This window comes from Manis javanica, chromosome 14 (assembly GCF_040802235.1).
Source record: "Manis javanica isolate MJ-LG chromosome 14, MJ_LKY, whole genome shotgun sequence".
Lineage (NCBI taxonomy): Eukaryota > Metazoa > Chordata > Mammalia > Pholidota > Manidae > Manis > Manis javanica.
The window spans coordinates 2,062,104-2,086,261 of NC_133169.1; the positions used below are offsets into that span (position 1 = coordinate 2,062,104).

The 24,158-nt window shown below is 37.6% G+C and overlaps 1 protein-coding gene across 12 annotated transcripts in view; it reads right to left on the reverse strand.

Annotated features, from left to right (window-relative positions):
- DCAF6 (DDB1 and CUL4 associated factor 6) overlaps positions 1-24,158 on the reverse strand; it is a 124,557-nt gene that overhangs the window by 81,251 nt on the left and 19,148 nt on the right. For 11 of the 12 annotated variants that reach the window (XM_073221983.1, XM_073221985.1, XM_073221989.1 and 8 more), the window contains exons 3-4: positions 19,518-19,610; positions 2,539-2,724 (exon numbers count right to left, since the gene is read on the reverse strand). In XM_073221983.1, the coding sequence (XP_073078084.1) occupies positions 2,539-2,724; positions 19,518-19,610 (279 nt within the window). The remainder of the gene's footprint in view (positions 1-2,538; positions 2,725-19,517; positions 19,611-24,158) is intronic. The other variant, XM_073221990.1, reaches the window with a different exon arrangement.

Genomic DNA, 24,158 nt, shown 5'->3' on the forward strand with positions numbered 1-24,158 from the left:
AGTGGGATTAATTCCAGGGATGCAAGAATGGTACAATATTTGAAAATCCATCAACATCATACACATCAACAGAAAGGACAAAAATCATATGATCATCTCAATAGATGCTGAAAAAGCATCAGACAAAATTCAACATCCATTCATGATAAAAACTCTCAACAAAATGGGTACAGAGGGCAAGTACTTTAACATAATAAAGGCCATATACAACAAACCCACAGCAACATCATACTTAATAGTAAAAAGCTGAAAGCTTTTCCTCTAAGATTGGGAACAAGACAAGGATGCCCACTCTCCCCACTTTTATTCAACATAGTACTGGAGGTCCTGGCCATGGCAATCAGACAACACAAAGAAATAAAAGGCATCCAGACTGTAAGGAAGAAGTTAAACATACTTCTTCCTTAACATACTGTTTGCAGATGACATGATATTGTATGTAAAAAAAAAAACCTAAAGAATCCATCCTAAAACTACTAGAACTAATAACTGAATTTAGAAAAGTTGCAGGATACAAAATTAATACACAGAAATCTGCTGCACTCCTATACACCAATGAATAACTAGCAGAAAACGAATTAGGAAAATATTCCATTTACAATTGCATCAAAAAGAATAAAATAACTAGGAATAAACCTAACCAAGGAAGTGAAAGACCTAGACCCTGTAAAAACACAAGACACTCATGACAGAAATTAAAGAAGACACCAATAAATGAAATATATCCCGTGCTCATGGATACGAAGAATTAATATTGTCAAAATGGCCATCCTGCCTAAAGCAATCTACAGATTCAATTCAATCACTATCAAAATACCAAAAGCATTCTTCAACGAACTGGAACAAATAGTTCTAAAATTCATATGGAACCACAAAAACAACCCAAATAGGCAAAGCAAATCTGAGAAAGAGGAACAAAGGGGAGGGGATTATACTCCCCAACTTCAAGCTCTACTACAAAGCCACAGTAATCAAGACAATTTGGTACTGGCACAAGAACAGACCCATAGATCAACAGAACCCATTGATCATAGAGAGCCCAGATAGAAACTCACATATATATGGCCAATTAATATATGATAAAGGAGTCATGGATATACAATGGGGAAATGAGCCTCTTCAACAACTGATGTTGGCAAAAACTGGACAGCTACATGTGAGAGAATGAAACTGGATTACTGTCTAACTCCACATACAAAAATAAAATAGAAATGGATCAAAAACCTGAATGTAAGTCATGAAATCATAAAACTCATAGAAGAAAATGTAGGCAAAAATCTCTTGAACATAAATAAGAGCAACTTCTTCCTTAACACATCTCCTCAGGAAAGGGAAACAAAAGTAAAAATGAACAAATGGGACTACATCAAACAAAAAACCTTCTGTACAGCAAAGGACACCATCAGCAGAACAAAAAGGCATCCTGCAGTATGGGAGAATATATTTGTAAACAACTTATCTGATAAGAGGTTAGCATCCAAAATCCAAAAGCTCACATATCTCAACACCCAAAAAACACCATAAACATTTAAAATTACATAAGGGATGAAGAAATTATAATGTTCTGAGATGCCCTATTCAGGAGAAGGGCAAAAAGTATTTACTGACTTTAGACATTATTAATTCTTCTTGTAAACAATGAATGTCTATCTTCTGTGCAAGGAGCAGAAACAAAGTGAATAAAGCAAAACCCTCTAGCAATTCAAAAGACGGCAAAAGAGAAGGGAGACTTAATAGAATAAATTTGTTTCAACAAAATAGAAAACATATAATAATATATATAAATAAGTCTAAATGTATCAGTACTCACAATAATATAGAATGACTGAAATCTCCAGTTAAAAGCCAAATTGTGAGAAAATGAAATCCAGCTATATAATTCTATTTTTATAAGTAAACACAAAACATGAGGATCCAGAGAACTGAAATTCAAATGATGGAAAAAAGATATGTCAAGTTAACACAAATAATGGGAAACCAAGAGTGATTGGATACAAAGAAATGACATGAAAAGATTTTAAAAGAACATTCTGAGAGCAAGCAATTTTTCTGAACCCAGTAAGGAATACAACTGAGCCTTAAATTTATTTCACCTCATTTAATTCAGCTCAGGACTTGAACTTATGAATATCATGCAGGAGTCTGACTCTTGTCTAGTGGACTTGTGCTCCTTCCGAAATGTGAACACTTGATAACATGCCAGGCATGACTTTATGTAAAACAGGGATGAAGTGTTTAAGAGATTAAAGTCTAGGATAGAGCCCTATACAAATAACAGAGCATCTGTAAAGGCTGGCACCTGTTTGCCCAGTGTATGGCTGCACCAGCAATTACAAACCTTATTACTACTGTAACTTATTTCTTAACTTTATTCACAAGCTTATCAAGACACATTTTCTCAAATACTTTACTGAAATTTAGATACTCTGTGTACATACACACATACATAAATCTATGTAAATATACATACATCCACACACACACAGGAAAATATACACACATATGTATCATATATATCTGATCATAGTAATACAATACCTCATAGGTAGTTCCATAATGGCACGTAAATTGGCATTGTCTGTTAGTTTCTGCATCTTGCTCAACATTGGTATAAAATATGACTCCATCTCCAGAACAGGATACAATCTGCTTATCATTTGTGCATGGTAAGAACTTTGCACTAAATATATTTGCTCGGTGTCCTGAACGAATTGTAGTCAAAACCTAAAATACACAGAGAAAGCAGTTCTTGATAATGTATAATATCATAGAAAGAAACATTCCTATTTAATATAATCATAGCAAGGTTTGAATTCTCATTAACATTCTCATCTCAATGAAAAATTTTTCATTTGATTCCAAGCTATGTAATTAGAAAAAAAGAAATCAGAGGGGCGGAGCCAAGATGGCGGCGTGAGTAGAGCAGTGGAAATCTCCTCCCAAAAACACATAGAGCTATGAAAATATAACAAAGAAAAATCTTCCTAAAATAGAGACCACAGGACACAGGACAACACCCAGACCACATCCACACCTGCAAGAACCCAGCGCCTTGTGAAGGGGGTAAGATACAAGCCCCAGCCCGGCGGGACCCGAGTGCCCCTCCCCCCGGCTCCCGGCGGGTGGAGAGAAACCGGAGCAGTTTTTTTTTTTTTTTTTTTTGGCGAGCGCTTTTTGGAAGCCTTAGAGGGACGGGCCCCCGTTGCTGGGGAGGCAGGGTGGCGGGACCGGTGAGGAGGTGCCTGGGAACGGCGCCGGAGGACAAAGAATATCCCGCGTTTCTCCCTGCGAGACCTGGGGGCGGGTGCCTGAGACCGGTGCCTGAGGACGGAGGAGGTCGCGCGTTTTTCCCCTTTTTTTTTTTTTCTCTTTTTGGCTAGCGCTTTTTGGAAGCCTTGAAGGGACGGGGACCCCAGTGCTAGGGAGGCACGGTGGCGGGACTGGTGAGCGGGTGGCTGGGACCGGCGCCTGAGGACAAAGAATATCCCCCGTTTTTCCCTGCGGAACCGGTGGGCGGGTGCCTGAGACCGGCACTTGAGGACAGAGGAAATCGCGCGTTTTTCCCCTTTTTTTTTCTCTTTTCTGCGAGTGCTTTTTGGAAGCCTAAAAGGGACAGGGACCCCGGTGCTAGGGAGTCCAGGGCGGCGGGACTGGTGAGCGGGTGCCTGGGACCGGCACCTGAGGACAAAGAATATCCCGCATTTTTCCCTGTGGGACCGGTGGGTGGGTGCCTGAGACCAGCACCTGAGGACGGAAGAAATCGCGCGTTTTTCCCCTTTTTTTTCTCTCTTTTTGCCGAGTGCTTTTTGGAAGCCTTGAAGGGACAGGGACCCCGGTGCTAGGGAGGCAGGGCGGCGGGACTGGTGAGCGGGTGCGTGGGACCAGTGCCTGAGGACAAAGAATATTGAGCGTTCCTTCCCTGTGGGACCGGTGGGTGGGTGCTTTTTGGAAGCCTTGAAAGGACAGGGACCCTGGTGCTAGGGAGACAGGGCAGCAGGACCAGTGAGCGGGTGCCTGGGACCGGCACCTGAGGACAAAAAAAAAAAAAAAAAAAAATCGCTTGTTTTTTCCTTTTTTTTCCTTTTTTTTTTTCTCTTTGTTTCTGTTCCCTCTCTCATTGTTGCTGCTGTTGTTTTGGTTTGGAGAGTGCTTTTTGGAAATCTTAAAGGGGCAGGACAGGTCACTTAGACCAGAAGCAGGGAATCTGGGGATCTCTGGGCACTCTAACCCCCTGGGCAGCAGGGAGCACAGAGGCCCCTTACGGAGATAAATAGTCTCCTGGCTGCTCCCCCTCCAACGGGGCTCCACCATTTTGGAGGAACAGCCCCAGCCAGGCCAAGCCCACAGCAACAGCGGAGATAAATCCCAAAGCAACTGGGCAGGAAGCAGAAGCCCTGTCTGCGCACAGCTGCCCAGCACAAGCCACTAGAGGTCGCTATTCTCCCAGGAAAAGGCTACAAACCAACAAGAAGGGAAGCTCTTCCAGCGGTCACTTGTACCAGCTCTGCACACTATCTCTATCACCATGAAAAGGCAAAACTACAGGCAGACAAAGATCACAGAGACAACACCTGAGAAGGAGACAGACCTAACTAGTCTTCCTGAAAAAGAATTCAAAATAAAAATCATGAACATGCTGACAGAGATGCAGAAAAAAATGCAAGAGCAATGGGATGAGATGCAGAGAAAAATGCAAGAGCAGTGGGATGAAGTCCGGAAGGAGATCACAGATGTCAGGAAAGAGATCACAGAAGTGAAACAATCCCTGGAAGGATTTATAAGCAGAATGGATAAGATGCAAGAGGCCATTGAAGGAATAGAAGCCAGAGAACAGGAACGTATAGAAGCTGACATAGAGAGAGATAAAAGGATCTCCAGGAATGAAACAACACTAAGAGAAATATGTGACCAATACAAAAGGAAAAACATTCGTATTATAGGGATACCAGAAGAGGAAGAAAGAGGAAAAAGGATAGAAAGTGTCTTTGAAGAAATAATTGCTGAAAACTTCCCCAAACTGGGGGAGGAAATAATCGAACAGACCATGGAATTATACAGAACCCCCAACAGAAAGGATCCAAGGAGGACAACACCAAGACACATAATAATTAAAATGGCAAGGATCAAGGACAAGGAAAGAGTTTTAAAGGCAGCTAGAGAGAAAAAGGTCACCTATAAAGGAAAACCAATCAGGCTAACATCAGACTTCTCAACAGAAACCCTACAGGCCAGAAGAGAATGGCATGATATACTTAATGCAATGAAACAGAAGGGCCTTGAACCAAGGATACTGTATCCAGCACGACTATCATTTAAATATGATGGTGGGATCAAACAATTCCCAGACAAGCAAAAGCTGAGGGAATTTGCTTCCCACAAACCACCTCTACAGGGCATCCTACAGGGACTGCTCTAGATGGGAGCACCCCTAAAAAGAGCACAGAACAAAACACACAACATATGAAGAATGGAGGAGGAGGAATAAGAAGGGAGAGAAGAAAAGACTCTCCAGACAGTGTATATAACAGCTCAATAAGCGAGCTAAGTTAGGCAGTAAGATACTAAAGAAGCTAACCTTGAACCTTTGGTAACCACGAATCTAAAGCCTGCAATGGCAATAAGTACATATCTTTCAATAGTCACCCTAAATGTAAATGGACTTAATGCACCAATCAAAAGACATAGAGTAATAGAATGGATAAAAAAGCAAGACCCATCTATATGCTGCTTACAAGAAACTCACCTTAAACCCAAAGATAAGCATAGACTAAAAGTCAAGGGATGGAAAAACATATTTCAGGCAAACAACAGTGAGAAGAAAGCAGGGGTTGCAGTACTAATATCAGACAAAATAGACTTCAAAACAAAGAAAGTAACAAGAGATAAAGAAGGCCACTACATAATGATAAAGGGCTTAGTCCAACAAGAGGATATAACCATTCTAAATATATATGCACCCAATACAGGAGCACCAGCATATGTGAAGCAAATACTAACAGAACTAAAGAGGGAAATAGACTGCAATGCATTCATTGTAGGAGACTTCAACACACCACTCACCCCAAAGGATAGATCCACCGGGCAGAAAATAAGTAAAGACACACAGGCACTGAACAACACACTAGAACAGATGGACCTAATAGACATCTATAGAACTTTACATCCAAAAGCAACAGGATATACATTCTTCTCAAGTGCACATGGAACATTCTCCAGAATAGACCACATACTAGCTCACAAAAAGAGCCTCAGTAAATTCCACAATATTGAAATTCTACCAACCAATTTTTCAGACCACAAAGGTATGAAAGTAGAAATAAATTCTACAAAGAAAACAAAAAGGCTCACAAACACATGGAGGCTTAACAACATGCTACTAAATAATCAATGGATCAATGAACAAATCAAAATAGAGATCAAGGAATATATAGAAACAAATGACAACAACAACACTAAGCCCCAACTTCTGTGCGATGCAGCGAAAGCAGTCTTAAGAGGAAAGTATATAGCAATCCAGGCACACTTGAAGAAGGAAGAACAATCCCAAATGAATAGTCTAACATCACAACTATTAAAACTGGAAAAAGAAGAACAAATGAGGCCTAAAGTCAGCAGAAGGAGGGACATAATAAAGATCAGAGAAGAAATAAACAAAATTGAGAAGAATAAAACAATAGCAAAAATCAACGAAACCAAGAGCTGGTTCTTTGAGAAAATAAACAAAATAGATAAGCCTCTAGCCCAACTTATTAAGAGAAAAAGAGAGTCAACACAAATCAACATAATCAGAAATGAGAATGGAAAAATCACGACAGACTCCACAGAAATACAAAGAATTATTAAAGACTACTATGAAAACCTATATGCCAACAAGCTGGAAAACCTAGAAGAAATGGACAACTTCCTAGAAAAATACAACCTCCCAAGACTGACCAAGGAAGAAACACAAAAGTTAAACAAACCAATTACAAGCAAAGAAATTGAAACAGTAATCAAAAAACTACCCAAGAACAAAACCCCGGGGCCGGACGGATTTACCTCGGAATTTTATCAGACACACAGAGAAGACATAATACCCATTCTCCTTAAAGTGTTCCACAAAATAGAAGAAGAGGGAATACTCCCAAACTCATTCTATGAAGCCAACATCACCCTAATACCAAAACCAGGAAAAGACCCCACCAAAAAAGAAAATTACAGACCAATATCCCTGATGAATGTAGATGCAAAAATACTCAATAAAATATTAGCAAACAGAATTCAACAGTATATCAAAAGGATCATACACCATGACCAAGTGGGGTTCATCCCAGGGATGCAAGGATGGTACAACATTCGAAAATCCATCAACATCATCCACCACATCAACAAAAAGAAAGACAAAAACCACATGATCATCTCCATAGATGCTGAAAAAGCATTTGACAAAATTCAACATCCATTCATGATAAAAACTCTCAGCAAAATGGGAATAGAGGGCAAGTACCTCAACATAATAAAGGCCATATATGATAAACCCACAGCCAGCATTATACTGAACAGCGAGAAGCTGAAAGCATTTCCACTGAGATCGGGAACCAGACAGGGATGCCCACTCTCCCCACTGTTATTTAACATAGTACTGGAGGTCCTAGCCACGGCAATCAGACAAAACAAAGAAATACAAGGAACCCAGATTGGTAAAGAAGAAGTTAAACTGTCACTATTTGCAGATGATATGATACTGTACATAAAAAACCCTAAAGACTCCACTCCAAAACTACTAGAACTGATATCGGAATACAGCAAAGTTGCAGGATACAAAATCAACACACAGAAATCTGTAGCTTTCCTATACACTAACAACGAATCAATAGAAAGAGAAATCAGGAAAACAATTCCATTCACCATTGCATCAAAAAGAATAAAATACCTAGGAATAAACCTAACCAAGGAAGTGAAAGACTTATACTCTGAAAACTACAAGTCACTCTTAAGAGAAATTAAAGGGGACACTAATAAATGGAAACTCATCCCATGCTCATGGCTAGGAAGAATTAATATCGTCAAAATGGCCATCCTGCCGAAAGCAATATACAAATTTGATGCAGTCCCTCTCAAATTACCAGCAACATTCTTCAATGAATTGGAACAAATAATTCAAAAATTCATATGGAAACACCAAAGACCCCGAATAGCCAAAGCAATCCTGAAAAAGAAGAATAAAGTAGGGGGGATCTCACTCCCCAACTTCAAGCTCTACTACAAAGCCATAGTAATCAAGACAATTTGGTACTGGCACAAGAACAGAGCCACAGACCAGTGGAACAGATTAGAGACCCCAGAAATTAACCCAAACATATATGGTCAATTAATATTTGATAAAGGAGCCATGGATATACAATGGCAAAATGACAGTCTCTTCAACAGATGGTGCTGGCAAAACTGGACAGCTACATGTAGGAGAATGAAACTGGACCATTGTCTAACCCCATATACAAAGGTAAACTCAAAATGGATCAAAGACCTGAATGTAAGTCACGAAACCATTAAACTCTTGGAAAAAAACATAGGCAAAAACCTCTTAGATATAAACATGAGTGATCTCTTCTTGAACATATCTCCCCGGGCAAGGAAAACAACAGCAAAAATGAGCAAGTGGGACTACATTAAGCTGAAAAGCTTCTGTACAGCGAAAGACACCATCAATAGAACAAAAAGGAACCCTACAGTATGGGAGAATATATTTGAAAATGACAGATCTGATAAAGGCTTGACGTCCAGAATATATAAAGAGCTCACACACCTCAACAAACAAAAAACAAATAACCCAATTAAAAAATGGGCAGAGGAACTGAACAGACAGTTCTCCAAAAAAGAAATACAGATGGCCAAGAGACACATGAAAAGATGCTCCACATCGCTAATTATCAGAGAAATGCAAATTAAAACTACAATGAGGTATCACCTCACACCAGTAAGGATAGCTGCCATCCAAAAGACAAACAACAACAAATGTTGGCGAGGCTGTGGAGAAAGGGGAACCCTCCTACACTGCTGGTGGGAATGTAAATTAGTTCAACCATTGTGGAAAGCAGTATGGAGGTGCATCAAAATGCTCAAAACAGACCTACCATTTGACCCAGGAATTCCACTCCTAGGAATTTACCCTAAGAACGCAGCAATCAAGTTTGAGAAAGACACATGCACTCCTATGTTTATCGCAGCACTATTTACAATAGCCAAGAATTGGAAGCAACCTAAATGTCCATCTGTAGATGAATGGATAAAGAAGATGTGGTACATATACACAATGGAATACTACTCAGCCATAAGAAGTGGAAAAATCCAACCATTTGCAGCAACATGGATGGAGCTGGAGAGTATTATGCTCAGTGAAATAAGCCAAGCGGAGAAAGAGAAATACCAAATGATTTCACTCATCTGAGGAGTATAGGAACAAAGGAAAAACTGAAGGAACAAAACAGCAGCAGAATTACAGAACCCAAAAATGGACTAACAGGTACCAAAGGGAAAGGAACTGGGGAGGATGGGTGGGCAGGGAGGGATAAGGGGGGGGAAGAAGAAGGGGGGTATTAAGATTAGCATGCATGGGGGGGAGGGAGAAAGGGGAGGGTGGGCTGCACAACACAGAGAGGACAAGTAGTGACTCTACCACATTTTGCTAAGCTGATGGACAGTAACCGTAATGTGGTTGTTAGGGGGGACCTGATATAGGGGAGAGCATAGTAAACATAGTATTCTTCAGGTAAGTGTAGATTAAAAATTTTAAAAAAAAAGAAAGAAAGAAAGAAAAGGGGGATTACTCCTTAACAGGATAAAACTATTGGTAAATCAAAGATCAACGCATGCTTTAAATATCCTTAATGTTGATCACTTAAAGGGTGTCAGATGATCAGCTATGGAGGTACTCTTTTCTGATAATATTCCTTTCTCTTAATTAAAAAAAAAGAAAAAAAAAAAAGCAGTTACTGTGTGCTGACCTCCAATGAGTTCTGCACAGTGGTATAGAGGGCATGTCAAAGTGTGGGCAAAGGGTCTGTTTGTTTCTATGCAGAAGATCAAGGCCTAGCTTGGATACCCAGAAAATGAACTAAGATACGATATGAGGAGGAGCTTCCGGCATCAGCACTCTCTGGAGGACTCGTGCCGGGGGATGATCATCAAAAAGCCTCCACAGGGATCCGGACGATGCTGCGGTTGTGGCTGCATCCAGCCCACCGTCTCCTGGACTTGCCATAAGAAGGAGGAGGGAGATGTCTAGGCTGGCATGTGCATACAGTGAGACAACGAATTTGACCGGATCTGTACTGTTGGAACTCAACCAGGAGTTGGGAGGGGTGCAAGTTGTAGCACCCCAAAATCTCATGACTATAGACTATCTATGGTTAAAAGAACATATGGGATGTGAACAGATCCCAGAAATGGGCTGCTTTAATTTGTCTGATGGTTCAAGTACAGTTGGACAATATCCATCATATCATAGATAAATTTTCACAAATGCCTAGGGTGCCTAAATGGTTTTCTTGGCTTCACTGGAGATGGCTGGTAATTATAGATTTGCTTTGTTTATGTCACCGTATTCCTATTATGTTAATATGTGTGTGCAAATTAGTTAGTAGTTTAAAACCTATACATAATTAAGGTACTATACAAGAAGATATGTCAAAGAAATAATCAATCCTCCCATGTTTCCTTCCATATGCTACATCTATAGCTTTTCTTCTTCCTTCCTAATTACAAACCTTAAATAGAATTCGTGCCTCATATCGAATTTACCGAGTATCATAATTCCTCCAGGTGGTAAAGATACCTCGAGACAAGTGCTGGGCATAGAAGCCACAGGGCATAAATCTGCAAAGAAGTAAAAAGCTAACCTTTGCAAACAATATGGCTTCTCTCTCACTTACCAACTTTACATTTCCCTGTATGGCCCCGGAAGATGACTGGTTAGCCAGAGACGGGTAAGATTCCTCAAGGGAGGAACAACCTAAGACAGGCACAGTCGCAGGGGGGCCATCAGGTGAGAATTTGGGGATCAACAGAGGTGAGGCTCAGAACCTCACCCCCCCTGCTTTGAGAGAAATCTTCTGCATCCGTGGATGTCTTGCTGCCCTTGTCTAGCCTGGATTAATACTTAGTCCATAGGCACACACCTGATCATCTGATCATCTATATTTGCCTTCTTACAGCACTAAACTATGTTTTCTACCTTTATCTTGCATCTACCTACCACTTCAGCATTTTATTAAAAAGAAAAATAATAATAATAATAGGAGAAATGTGGGATCAACATATAAATCAAGTACAAAAATCAAATGAATATTCATATTTGACCTGATGGTTTATAGGTCATATTGCATGATCAAAACCGAAAGTTTCTGTGATGAATGCCCTTGTACTGTTCACCATGTAAGAATTTATTCACTCTGTAAGAATTCGTTCACCATGTAAGAACTTGTTCGTTATGCTTCAGAAGATTGGAGACTGACGAGAATTAGGCTTGAGATGGATTAATGATTGTACATTGAGCATTGACCCCCCTATACTGAATTTTATTGTTGTTAACAACCATTTGATCAATAAATATGAGCGATGCCCTCTCAAAAAAAAAAAAAAAAAAAAAAAATCTCACCTGTTTTTTTCTCCCTCAGAGATGTGAAGAGTGTAAGTAATCATTAACAGGAATAGTGCTGTGAAAATTAAATATGCATATTTCTACCTATGGGTGTATCTGACTCATAAAATCTGAATGAATAAGAAAGCACTAATCTGACTTTTTAAACGGCTGTTTACTAAATATTTAACTTATTCCCTTTCAGGATGATGAAATTAAAAAAAAGGATTTAAATGAATTAAAAAATCAAAGTAATGAAATGGCAGAGATGAAAATACAGCAGAAGTATCAATAGCTAATTCCTTGATTATACAAATCGCTGTGACAGAAATGAAATTTCAAATAAATATTTCTGTATTTACAACATATATTGCAGATAAAGGAACAATTGCAAAATGCTTAAAAATTTAGAGGAAATAAAAAACCCAACAGAACATGATTTTTTTTTAAATGGGCAAAATATCCCAATAACTAGTCCACAGATTGACAAGCAGCCCTAAAAAATGTGTAAAAAAAAAATCCAACTTTATTTATAAGGGAAATGCAACCTGGAACAACGCTGACATACTAATTCTCAATTTTTAGATTGGCAAAAATTCAAAAGCTGGACAACACATTATATGAGTGAGTCTGGGGGAGGAATAGGCTCTCAAACATTTCTGGTGGGAGTGCTGAACGGTACAAAGACCAACGGGGAGGGATTAGCAAAACCTCGCAGAACCACATATGCCTTCATCCTTTGACCAGAACAAGTCTATTTCTAGGAGTTTACTCTGAGAATACACCTCCAACATAAAAAAAAACAAAAAACAAAAAAAAAAGTTATTTACTGAGTTATTTATAAAAGCAAAACACAGGAGACTGGTTGAATAAATTGTGGTACATCTCCCACAATGTATAATGGAAACCTAATGCAATGGGAATACCTGGTGTACTTTAAAAACATGCTAAGAAAAAAAAGGAACATGTCAAAATGGACACAAAGTTGGCTTTGTATGTCCCACTGAACAAACTGGGATCACTTGAGCATCAAAAAGAATGTCACCTTTCCTATATTATGAAGTAACGAAATTGTAGATAGGGAAAGTATAACTATAAAATTATTCCAGCTAGTAAGTGAAAAAAAAAAAAAGAATGTCAATGACAGATTATAATATACTGAATAAAAATATAAATCTATAATCCTATAGCAATTTTTCCAAAAGGTAACGGAGGCAAAGGAAATGCTCTTATTTACAGAATAATATCAATTAATAAATGTAGGAGGAATGACGTAATTAAAAATCACCACTTTGTAACCACATTATAACTGATTAAGGCAAGAGTCAACTAATACTAAAACCACTGTATGAAAGATTTGTTATCAAAGTCTCAACATACTTCACAGATAGCTTATAATTACAAAAGTTAAATCTATACAATGGAGAGATCAAACCTAACATCACTAATAAGGGGACAAAATGCCATGTACCACAGTGGAAAATCCTTAGCAAAAAATGTTTACATTTAATCTTCTCATGAAGAAACAATCAGACAAATCCAAATTGAGAGCCATTCTATAAGACAACAGCCTGATATGTCGATACAACACAAAACTAACATATCAGTGTCATGGAAGACCGAAAAACTGGACAAACTGTTCTCAAGGGGACTAAGGAAATACAACTACTAAATGAAATATATGACGCTGGACTGGAGCCTGGATAGAAAGGGGCACAGTGGTGACAGAGAACCTTATTGAAACAAATGGGGAAATTTGAGTATGGACAATGTATGTGCATGTATTATGTTGTGTATACGTAGCATACCCAATCATACACACACACACATCATGCATGTGACAACAGCAGAGTCCATTTGCATTATTCCTGTTACTTCTGTTTACAATCACCACAGACAACTGAATTAGCAAGTCCTGAATCATGGTTCCCAGGGAAATACAGGGTTAGGACCTGTGAGTCTCAAGTCACATTTTCATTAACCACTCAATACATAACCTTGTATATGTTTTGTTTAAAGATACCTTATGTAATGTATACTGCTGATTCATTAACATTGAACTCCTGGCCACAAGCACTAGAAATCATGCCTAAATTAGGCTTATCTAATATATTTCTTCCATAAGGTACATCCCAGGCTTCTTGTATTTAGAACACTAGATAGTACTTTAGCATAGTAACTCAGGGCCATTTTAAATAGTAAAATCAACAGGGCACAAAAAAGCAAAAAATGTGACATTAAATACACCACAAAAATGATACAATATGTTTATAGTATGAGAACTGAAGCAAGAAAGCAGAGGGCCACTTTGTTTGACCTTGGCTGAGGACATGAGGATATGGGCACTGGGCAACTCAAATTGTTTGCCACTCTGCACACGTGAGTGCCCATGAATGCCCAGGGGAGCACTTCATTGATTTACAAGTTAAAAATAAATTTTAGTGACTAGGTATGTTTGCCAATTTGGAATCCACAGTAATGAAGATCAACTCCATATTCTATATCACACATCTTGAGCTTGGTAACTGCATATTGTTATATAGGGTAAACGGTAACGTTCTTGCTCTTAGTAGATACAGGCCCAAGAAAGAAGTACATGATGCCTCCAACTTACTCTCAAATGCTTCAAAAATAATCTATTTGTGGATGCTAATTGTATTATTTTTTTCAAATTCTATGTAAATTTTTAAATTTTAAAACAAAATTTGGAAAACATTTCAACTTTATTTTGGGTTTGGTTTTAAGTGATTATTTACTGCATAACACAACTGTCAAATTCATAACTGAGAACATAAATGTGGTAGAAATCCTGGCCCTGACCACTTTACATTAAGTATTTACATAACCTCACTTTACCTAAGACCTAGATTACAGGGTCATAACTGAATTTAGGACTTGCTAAGGATCACAAACTATTCCACTGTAACTTTTATTAGTGTACATATACCTAGGGTCAAATAAAAAAGGTGGAGGGGTCCTTGCTACATCAACCAAAGTGAAAGGAGAATAAAAAATTGGTTAAGTTTTAAAATCTTTCATTCATCTCTTTAAGTGTAAGACACTAAGATCTGGTAGGTTAGGATACAACAACATAGAGGATAACCCATGAAAAGCCTTTCAACAAGATAGATCATGGCCTTTAACATATTTTCGTAGCTAATCACATATAAGTCACTTCACACCGTGCATACATTTAGTCTCATTCTGGTAGGCCTTTGGCTCTGTTTTAGTCATAGTTAGCTGACATTATTTTTTAACAACCCGTGATTTATCTCCATTTACTAGGTTTATGTACAGCTGCAGAAACAAAAGCAGGAACCTCGCTCAATACACTAATATGTGCACTGACATATAACTCCTAAGTAAAAAAGGATTTCCTTATAAGGTATTCAAGATATAGAGAGTAAAAAATTGAAGCCCTGTCCTTTTGAATGAATCTCTTGATTTCAAATGTCCCTCTCCAAGCTTACTCCCCTCCCTGGGTTCCCATCACAATGGCATCGATATCCACCCTACAGATGCTCAAGCCAAGAACTAAGGAGTCATCCTCCATTCCTTGTTCCCTCCTCTCTTGCATCAAATCCACCAGCAAATGTTCCAGATACTTTCCTCCGAAGCACCTCTCACACCTTCAGTTCCATTACCTTTGTCTAAGCAGTCACCCTTTCTCATCCGGGTTACTTCAATTGCCTCCGATCTACTTCTAATTTTAAACTCTACTCTCTACCCAGCAGCCATCTTTTCAAATTGAAAACCTGCACGTTTAAAACACTCTAATGACTATTTCAATTACACTCAAATATAAACTCTTAATATAGGCTATAACCTACTATCAGACTCCTACCTACCATGTTAACATCATTTTTATACTATCCCCTCCCTAATTTATTAATAGCTAATTGTTGTTAGAACAGTACTCATGTGTATACAGCTAGTAACTTCAATAAGGGTTAACTGTTGAAACTGAATCCATACAACCAGTACAGGTGTGTATGCTACTGGAGGAAAATAGCAATAAGCTTCATTAAAAAATGATGTGTCTTACCAACAACGGTAATTTCTGGTAGTTGTATTTACTGTCTTCTTTGTGCTTTGGATCAATATATTACAGTTCTTTTTTTTTTTTGCCTTGCAATCAATTTTTTTTGGTTAAAGTATCATTGATATACAATCTTATGTTGGTTTCAAATATACAACACAGTGGTTCGGCAGTTACCCATATTATTAAATCCTCACCCCCTCTAGTGCGGTCACCATCTAACAACATAGTAAAATGTTATAGAACCATTAACTGTATTCTTCATGCTGTACTGTTGTCCCTGTGACAAACTTACATTGTGACTGCACATTACTGTGCCCCTTTATTGCCTTCACCGTCCCACCCTAACCCTTTCCATTGATCACCACTAGTCCCTTCTCGGTGTCTATGAGTCTACTGCTATTTTATTACTTCTGTTTTGCTTTGTTACACAGAAAACATCTAAGAATAATTGCCCAGAGAGTTAGAAGTTGGCAGAATAACTTAAACTAAGATGAAAATGACATATAAATAACTGCAATTAGTAATAAATGTGAAGGACAACTAGTTGTAACAGCTATCCCTTTCTGATCATTAAGTTACTTTGACTAAGCTAGCTAGCCAAGCAGGTATCTCTTTCCATCTTCATCATGCCAAATACAGCACTTCCAAACTTCAAGCTTGGTCCAAGATTATCCAGGTAGAAGATATTGGTTGTTCAACCTCTTCGTAAAAATCATCCATCTCCGAACCCAACCCATATCCCTGTCTAAGAAAATGAACATAGAAATGTCTTACCTTTCTTTTTATAATATTTATTAGGTACCTACTACATGGCAGGTAATTTACTAAGTGCTAAAGAAACAAAAAGGAAAAATAAATGTCATTATCCCACAGAATTCATAGTCTAATGGTAACATGCAAACAAACATAATAATTGAGTTATCTACAAAGTACAGTGGGATCATACAGGAAAGATGTCTACATCTGCCTAGGGAAACTGTAGGTGCATCACAGGTAAGAGCTGATACTTGAAGGAGGAAATTAAATCTGCCAAGTACCTAGGAGGTACCTGGGAAAACAGAATATCCACAAAGAGACAAGAATCCAAACAAAAGCATAGAATAAAGAAACAACATTTTATGCTCTGAGAACTATAGGTAGAAGGCTGAGGCCAAATCAAGAAAAACTTTGCAAACACAATACACTTAGGATATCTTCTACAGAAGATGCTGTAGAGTAACCTGAGTGATAGAATCCGGATGGGAGTACTGCCTTTTTGAATAAGCCCATCCACCATCTCAGAGAGACCTAGTTTTCATCTTACCTGGGCTACAAGCATTCTGTGGAGGACACGTCAGCAAGCCACCGCCCACCTATTCCCTGACCCATCTCCTCCAAAAGACTGCCAAAAACCCAGCCATAAAAAGCTTCTTGGCTTATAAGAGACTCCTTTTTCCTTGTTCTGCTCGCCAGAACAGAGAGGTCCCTATCAGGTTTAGCAATAAACCTGCTCGGACTGTGGAGTTCACGTCCCTTCTTTTCCTTTCAATGAGGGCTAACTTCCTTCTGTTTCATCTATAACTTAAGGATGTTGCCCTTTGGGGCCCAGTGTATTGTGGAGAGTCTTTTATAGGAACCATACCTGAATCAGGTCCTCAGCTTTGCTTCTGTCTACCTTGACACTCAAGGCCATCTAAACTAAAGTTTGTATGTGCTAATATTGACGAATATCTCCACAGTGACAGTATATTTCATGCTCACTTCTCTAGATTCACCTTTTCCCCTCCATTATGGACTGATACTTACTTACTATCAAGGCAGTTATTTGTTACTTTTAGGACAATTTTTTGTTATTTAAACAAGCATTTTTTAGTTGTTCTCAGCAGGAGGACTGATCCAAATAAATCAGCCTGTAATTTTTGGAAAGAGAAACTTCTTTTTTATATATTTGAGATCTATGATATACACAATTAAGATACGACACTATTAATAAGGAACAGCTCCAATCTCTTAAATCTGTTTTTAAAAAGTGCTTAATTTATTTGGAATAAACTCATCTTCCCATGAATGCACAGTTTCTAAAAATAGTCAAACTGTAAGAACAAGTAATATTTGACTCAAAATCAAAAAACTTTATTTTCCTATGAATCAGCAATGTTTTAAAATTTTTTAAAAAGCTCCTATGAGATAGCAAATTTAGATCTATTAAAGTCCTTTGTGAAAAAGACAGTTATACTTAAATTCTAGGAGTATTAACAGATTAATCATTTCTCAACCTACAAATGAGGAATAATAATCACTTTTCAAATATACATACTCTATTGGGAACCATGCATCCAGGTGAATATCATTTTTTAAAAAATAAGCAAGCAAAGGAGAAATCAGATCATTAAAAATTATTCCACTGGGTATAGTCAAAAAATAATTGAAAGCAGGGACTTCGAGGGATATTTCTACATCTATGTTCATAGCAGCATTTATTCACAATAGCCATAAGGTAAACATAATCCAAGTGTCCACTGACAGATGACTGGATGAACAAAATGTGGTCTAGACATCCATCAGAATATAATTCAGCCTTAAAAGGGAAGCAATCCTGACACTAGCTGCGCCATGGCTCACCCTTCAGGACAGTAAGCTGAGTGAAACAGACAGTCACAGAAGGACAGATACTGCGTAAACTCTTATATGAGGTACCCAGTGTAGTCAGATTCACAGAGACAGAAAGCAGAAAGGTGGTGATCAGGGCTGGGGGAGGGCAGAATGAGGAGTTACTGTGTAATGGGTCCAGAGTTTCCGTTTTGCAAGATGTGAAAAGCTCTGTAGCTGGATGGTGGGGACGGTATCACAATAATGTGAATGTACTTTACATCACTGAACTGAACTCTTACAGTTAAGATGGTTTATGTTACATGCACTTTACCACAACTAAAAAAAACAGTGAGGCTCTGCATCTTTTCTAAACATTATTCTATTGGTATATAGATAAACACTTTGAGTCACTAAGTATTAAAAATCTGATAGTGAAAATCAAAAGGCATCCCACATATACAGTATTCAAAGAAATTTTCTCTATTGTAAATACAAGGTTATTCTAGTAATTCCAGACCTAAAACAAGTAGGACTCGAAAACAGCAATTTTCCCTCTGCCAAGTCAGGACAAATTAAGTAAAGTTACCTCTGCAATATAGTTATGACCTATCATTTAATCAAGGATAGCCTCAATATGAACCTCTTTTTAGGCTTTAGGACCACAAACATTTATTTAAATATCTTAATTGTTTAAATCACTAAAAATAAGCAGCACATAATTTATTTCATAATATTGCTAATATTAAGACTCTGGTCTGCCAATAACATGTTCTGATATAAGCCGCTGTGTATTTCCTCTATATAAGCAGTTAAAAGAAGGGCCAATAAAAATCACAACACAATCCTAATTAAAACTCAATATGATACCCAGTTTATTGACATGGATGTCATTGAGCATTTCACTAGGATCGGGCCACTATCTGTAAACTGACAAAATCTAGTTTCTGAAACTGCTTGGCTGAAGATTAGATTTTATGAACATAAAAGAAAAATAATCACATTGTCTTTGTGTCCCCCAAAGAATTGCTTACTGAGATAGTGCCACTTTTGATAATTTTATCCATGTGGATAAAATGAAGCATATTTAAATATTCTAGAGTCAAAAAAGCTTAACAAAATCTAAGCTGAATTTTCCTTAAGAAACTAAGGGATCTGAATGTAGTAACTTCCAAATTACATAATGAAAATTAGCAAAATAAGGATTCTGTTACAAATGCCCCCTCCATGATTATAATTTCTTGATTTTTTTTCTATCATTAAATTACAGATTTTTTTTAACCACTTTACCTTTCTGCTGTAAGGATTACTAATTACTAACTTGGTGTCATCAGAGCCAGATAGAATATATTCTCCAGTTTCATTCCAGCAGATTGTATTAACCTAAAAAGAAAGCAGAGAATAACAAATTTAAGAAAACTAGACACAAAAACAAGTATCTTCCACTTAATTGATGATTCAAAATTTATGTCCTAATGAGGCTATTATCATGCTGAAAATGCATACTGACTTCCATTTGGCAAACAAAAATGTTCTGTAAATTCACAATGAAATGTCTGAGCATTTCTTTTATTGTTTAAATTTATTTTAATTAATTTTATATCCTGAGATAAAACCAGGTGATCCAAAAAGGAATTAGAAAAACTTACTACAGAACTATAGTAATTATAGCTATGTGTTATCATCATGATCACAGACATATGAATCAATGAAATGGAATGAGAGTCCAAAAATAAACCCTTTAATCTGTGGTCAAGTAATTTTTGACAAGTGGTCCAAGACCATTTTATGAGGAAAGAATAGTCTTTTCAACAAATGGTGCTAGGCTAACTAACATAACACAAGCAAAAGAATAAATTTGGACGCCTAATTCCACCATATACAAAATTTAACTGAAAATGATCAAAGGTCTAATCATAAGAGCCAAAACTATAAAACTCTTAGAAGGAAACTTCTATCGATCTTCATGAAAACCAAAACCACAATGAATTACCATTTCACACGCACTACTGTAATATATATTTTTTTTATGTAACAAAACCAGAAAATAATGAGTTAGTGAGGATGTCAAAAAATTAGAACCTTTCTACCTTGCTGGTAGGAATATACATTATTCCAAACAGTGCACCTATTTGGAAAACAATTTGGCAGCACCTCAAAAACTGAAACAGAGTTACTCTATGACCCAGCAATTCCTTAACAAGGTATATACCCAAGAGAAACACATGAAGCAAAAACATGTAGAGAAGACCTCAGAGACGTTGGAGTTTGGTTCCAGACCACCGCAATAAAACGAATAGAACAATAAAGCAAGGCAAATGGACTTTTTGGTTTCCCAGTACATATAAAGTTATCTTTTACACTATACCATGTTCTACTAAGTGTGCAACAGCATTATGTCTAAAAACACAATGTATATACCTTAATTAAAAAATACTTTATTGCTAAAAAATGCTAACCATCATCCAAGCTTTCAGCAAGTTCTAATCTTTTTGCTGGTGGAGGTACTTTCTCAATGTTGATGGCTGCTAACCCAAAGAGGTGGTGGTTGCTGAAGGTTAAAGTGCTTGCAGCAATTTCTGAAAATAAGACAAGTGATGTTTGCCACATGAACTGACTTTCCTTTCATAGATGATTTCTGTAATGCTGTTTGATGGCATTTTATCCAAAATTCTTTCAAAATTGAAGTTAATCCTCTCAAACCCAGCTGCTGCTGCTTTATCAGCTAAGTACATGTAATATAAATTCTTTGCTGTCATTCAATAATCTTCACAGCATCCTCACTGGGAGTAGGTTCCATCTCAATAAAACACTTTCTTTGCTCACCCATAAGAATCAACTCCTCATCCACAGACAGTTTCATCATGAGATGGCAGTAATTCAGTCTCATCTTCAGGCTCCGCTTCTAATTCTAGTTCTTGTGCTGTTTCCACCACATTTGCAGTTATTTCCTTCACTGATGTCTTGAACCCCAACAAAGTGAGGGTTGGAATCTTCTTCCAAACTCCTACTAATGTTGACATTTGACCTTTTCCCATCAATCACTAATATTCTTAATGGCATCTAGAATGGTGAATCCTTTCTACAAGGTTTTTCATTTACTTTGTTCAGATTCATTAGAATCACTAGCTACAGCACCTACAGCCTTACAATATGTATTGGTTAATAAATAAGACTTGATAGTTGAAATGACTCCTTAATCCATGGGCTGCAGATGGATGTTATGTTAGCAGACATGAAAACAATATTAATCCTGTCCATCTCCATCAGAGTTCCTGGGCGGCCAGGTGCATTGACGACAAGCACCAGTATTTTGGAAGGAATCTTTTTTCTGAGCAGTAAATGTCAACAGTGGGCTTTAAGATATTCGGTAAACCATGTTGTAAACACATGAGCTGCCACCCAGGTGTCACTGTTCATGCACAGAGCACAGAGTGGAGTTAGCATAATTGTTAAGGGTCCTAGAATTTTTCAGAATGACAAAGGTGCACTGGTTTCACCAGTTGCGTTGGTCTCTAACAAGAGAGTCAGCCTGTCATTTGACACTTCGAAGCCGGGCGCTGTCTCCTCTCTAGCCATGAATATCCTAGGTGGCATCTTCTTCCAATAGAAGGCGGTTTCATCTGCACTGAAAGTCTATTGTTTGGCGCGGCTGGATAACGGGCCGCAGCCTCCACATCACACTTGTCGCCTCACCTCGGACTTCTTTGTCATGGAGGTGGCCTCTCTCCTCAAACCTCTTGAGTCAGCCTCTCCGAGCTTCAAACTTCGCTTCTGCAGCCTCCTCGCCTCTCTCAGCCTTCGCATAGAATTGAAGAGAGTTAGGGCCTTGCTCTGGATCAGGCTTTGAGTTAAGGGAAGTCAAGGGGAACCAGCTGTGGCTGTTTTGATCCAGATCACTAAAATTTTCTTCATAATGGCAATAAGGCTGTTTCACTTTCTTATCACTAATGTGTTCACTGTAGTAGTGGCACTTTTAAGTTCCTTCAAGAACTTTTCCTTTCTATTCAACAATTTGACTAGCTGGTGCAAGAGGCCTAGCTCTGGCCTATCTTGGCTTCAACGTGCCTTCCTCACTAAACTTCATGACTTCTAGCTTTTGATTTAAAGTGAGATAGGTGTGACTCTTCCTTTCACTTGAACACTTAGAGGCCATTGCAGGGTTAACTGGCCTAATTTCAATATTGTTCCATCTCAAGGAACAGCAAGGCCTGAAGAGAGGGAGAGATCGATCGGCCAGTCGGTGGAGCAGGCAGAACACACAAATTTATTAAGTTCAACATCTTATATGGGCATGATTTGTGGCAGCCCAAAACAACTTACAACAGTAACAGGAAAGATCATTGATCACAGATCACTATAACAAATATAATAATTTTTATATTTATTAAAATTTTATATACATTGAAAGGTTTGAAATATTTCAAGAATTACCAAAATGTGACACAGGACACAAAATGAGCAAATGATGTTGAAAACATGGCACAAAAGGACTTGCTCAACAGGGTTGCCACAAACCTTCAATTTGTAAAAAGCCCAGTTATGTGTGACGTGCAATAAAACAAGGTATGCCTCTACACAAAAGTCCACAGCTGCATTATTTATAAGAGCCAGAGAGAAGCAAGCCAAACATTTAACTAATGAATAAACAAAATGACTGCCCATTTGCTCATAACAAAATGTCCAGACAATGAAATATTATTCAGCCACAAATGAAATAATGATACATGATGCACACAGCTAATCCTTGGAAACATTATTGTAAGTGAAAGAAGCCAGTGTGAAAGGCCTCATATTATATAATTCCAATTATATAAAAAGTCCAGAATAGGCATATCTATAGACACGGAAAGTAGATTAGTGATTGCTAACAGCCAGGTAGAGTTAGAATGGGAGTGAATGGTAATTGATATGGACTTTCTTTTCAGGCAGTGAAAATATAGTAGAATTGGTAGTAAAGACTGTACAACCTTATGATTATATTAAAAAACACTAAATTGCACACTAAAAATGGATGAATTTTATGAATATGTGAAGCATATCTAAGAATAAAAAAAGAATTTGACTTCCACTTTCAGTAAAGATGAAATAACATGGACCTGATTTACTCTCACATCTAACGTAACTAAAAACAATGGCATACACATTCTTTTTAAGTATACAAGAAATATTTACCAATATAGACAATATTTATTTATGGGCCATAAAAAAAATCTCAATATACTTAGGTCTTAAAGTCACACTAATTATGTTCTCTGATCAAAATGGGAATTGAATTAGAAAATCATTAACAAAATAAATGTTTGGAAACTATGAAATAATAGACAGTCACAAGAAGAAATTACAAAATAAATTAAAAAGTACTTTGAACTGAGTGAAAATAAAAGTACATTCCTCTATTTATGGGTTGTAGTTAATGCAACACTTAGAGGAAATTTATAGCATTAACACACCTACATTAGAAAAGATAAAGATCCCATGTCAATGACCTCAGCTCCCACTCAAAAAATTATAAAGAGCAAATGAAATGCCACGTGGAAGATTGAAAATAATATCAGAACTGAAATCAGTAAGGCAGAAAACAGAAAAACAAAAATTAATGAAACCAGAATCCTGTTCTTGGGAAGACAAAATGAACCTCTAGCCAGACTAATTAAGGAAAAAAAAAGAGGTAAGGTGCATATTACTCACATCAGGAATGAGAGAAGTGATATAACTAACTACACATTCTACAAATATTTAACCATATAAGGTAATAGTATAGACAACTTTATGTCAATAAATTCAACAACTTGGATAAAACTGACAAAATCCCTGAAACACACTTACTATACAAAATTCACTCAAGACAGTCTATTTTTATCAAGGAATTATAGTTAGACTTTTCCAACCAGGACCAGAAGGCTTCACTAGTGAAGTCTCCCAAACATT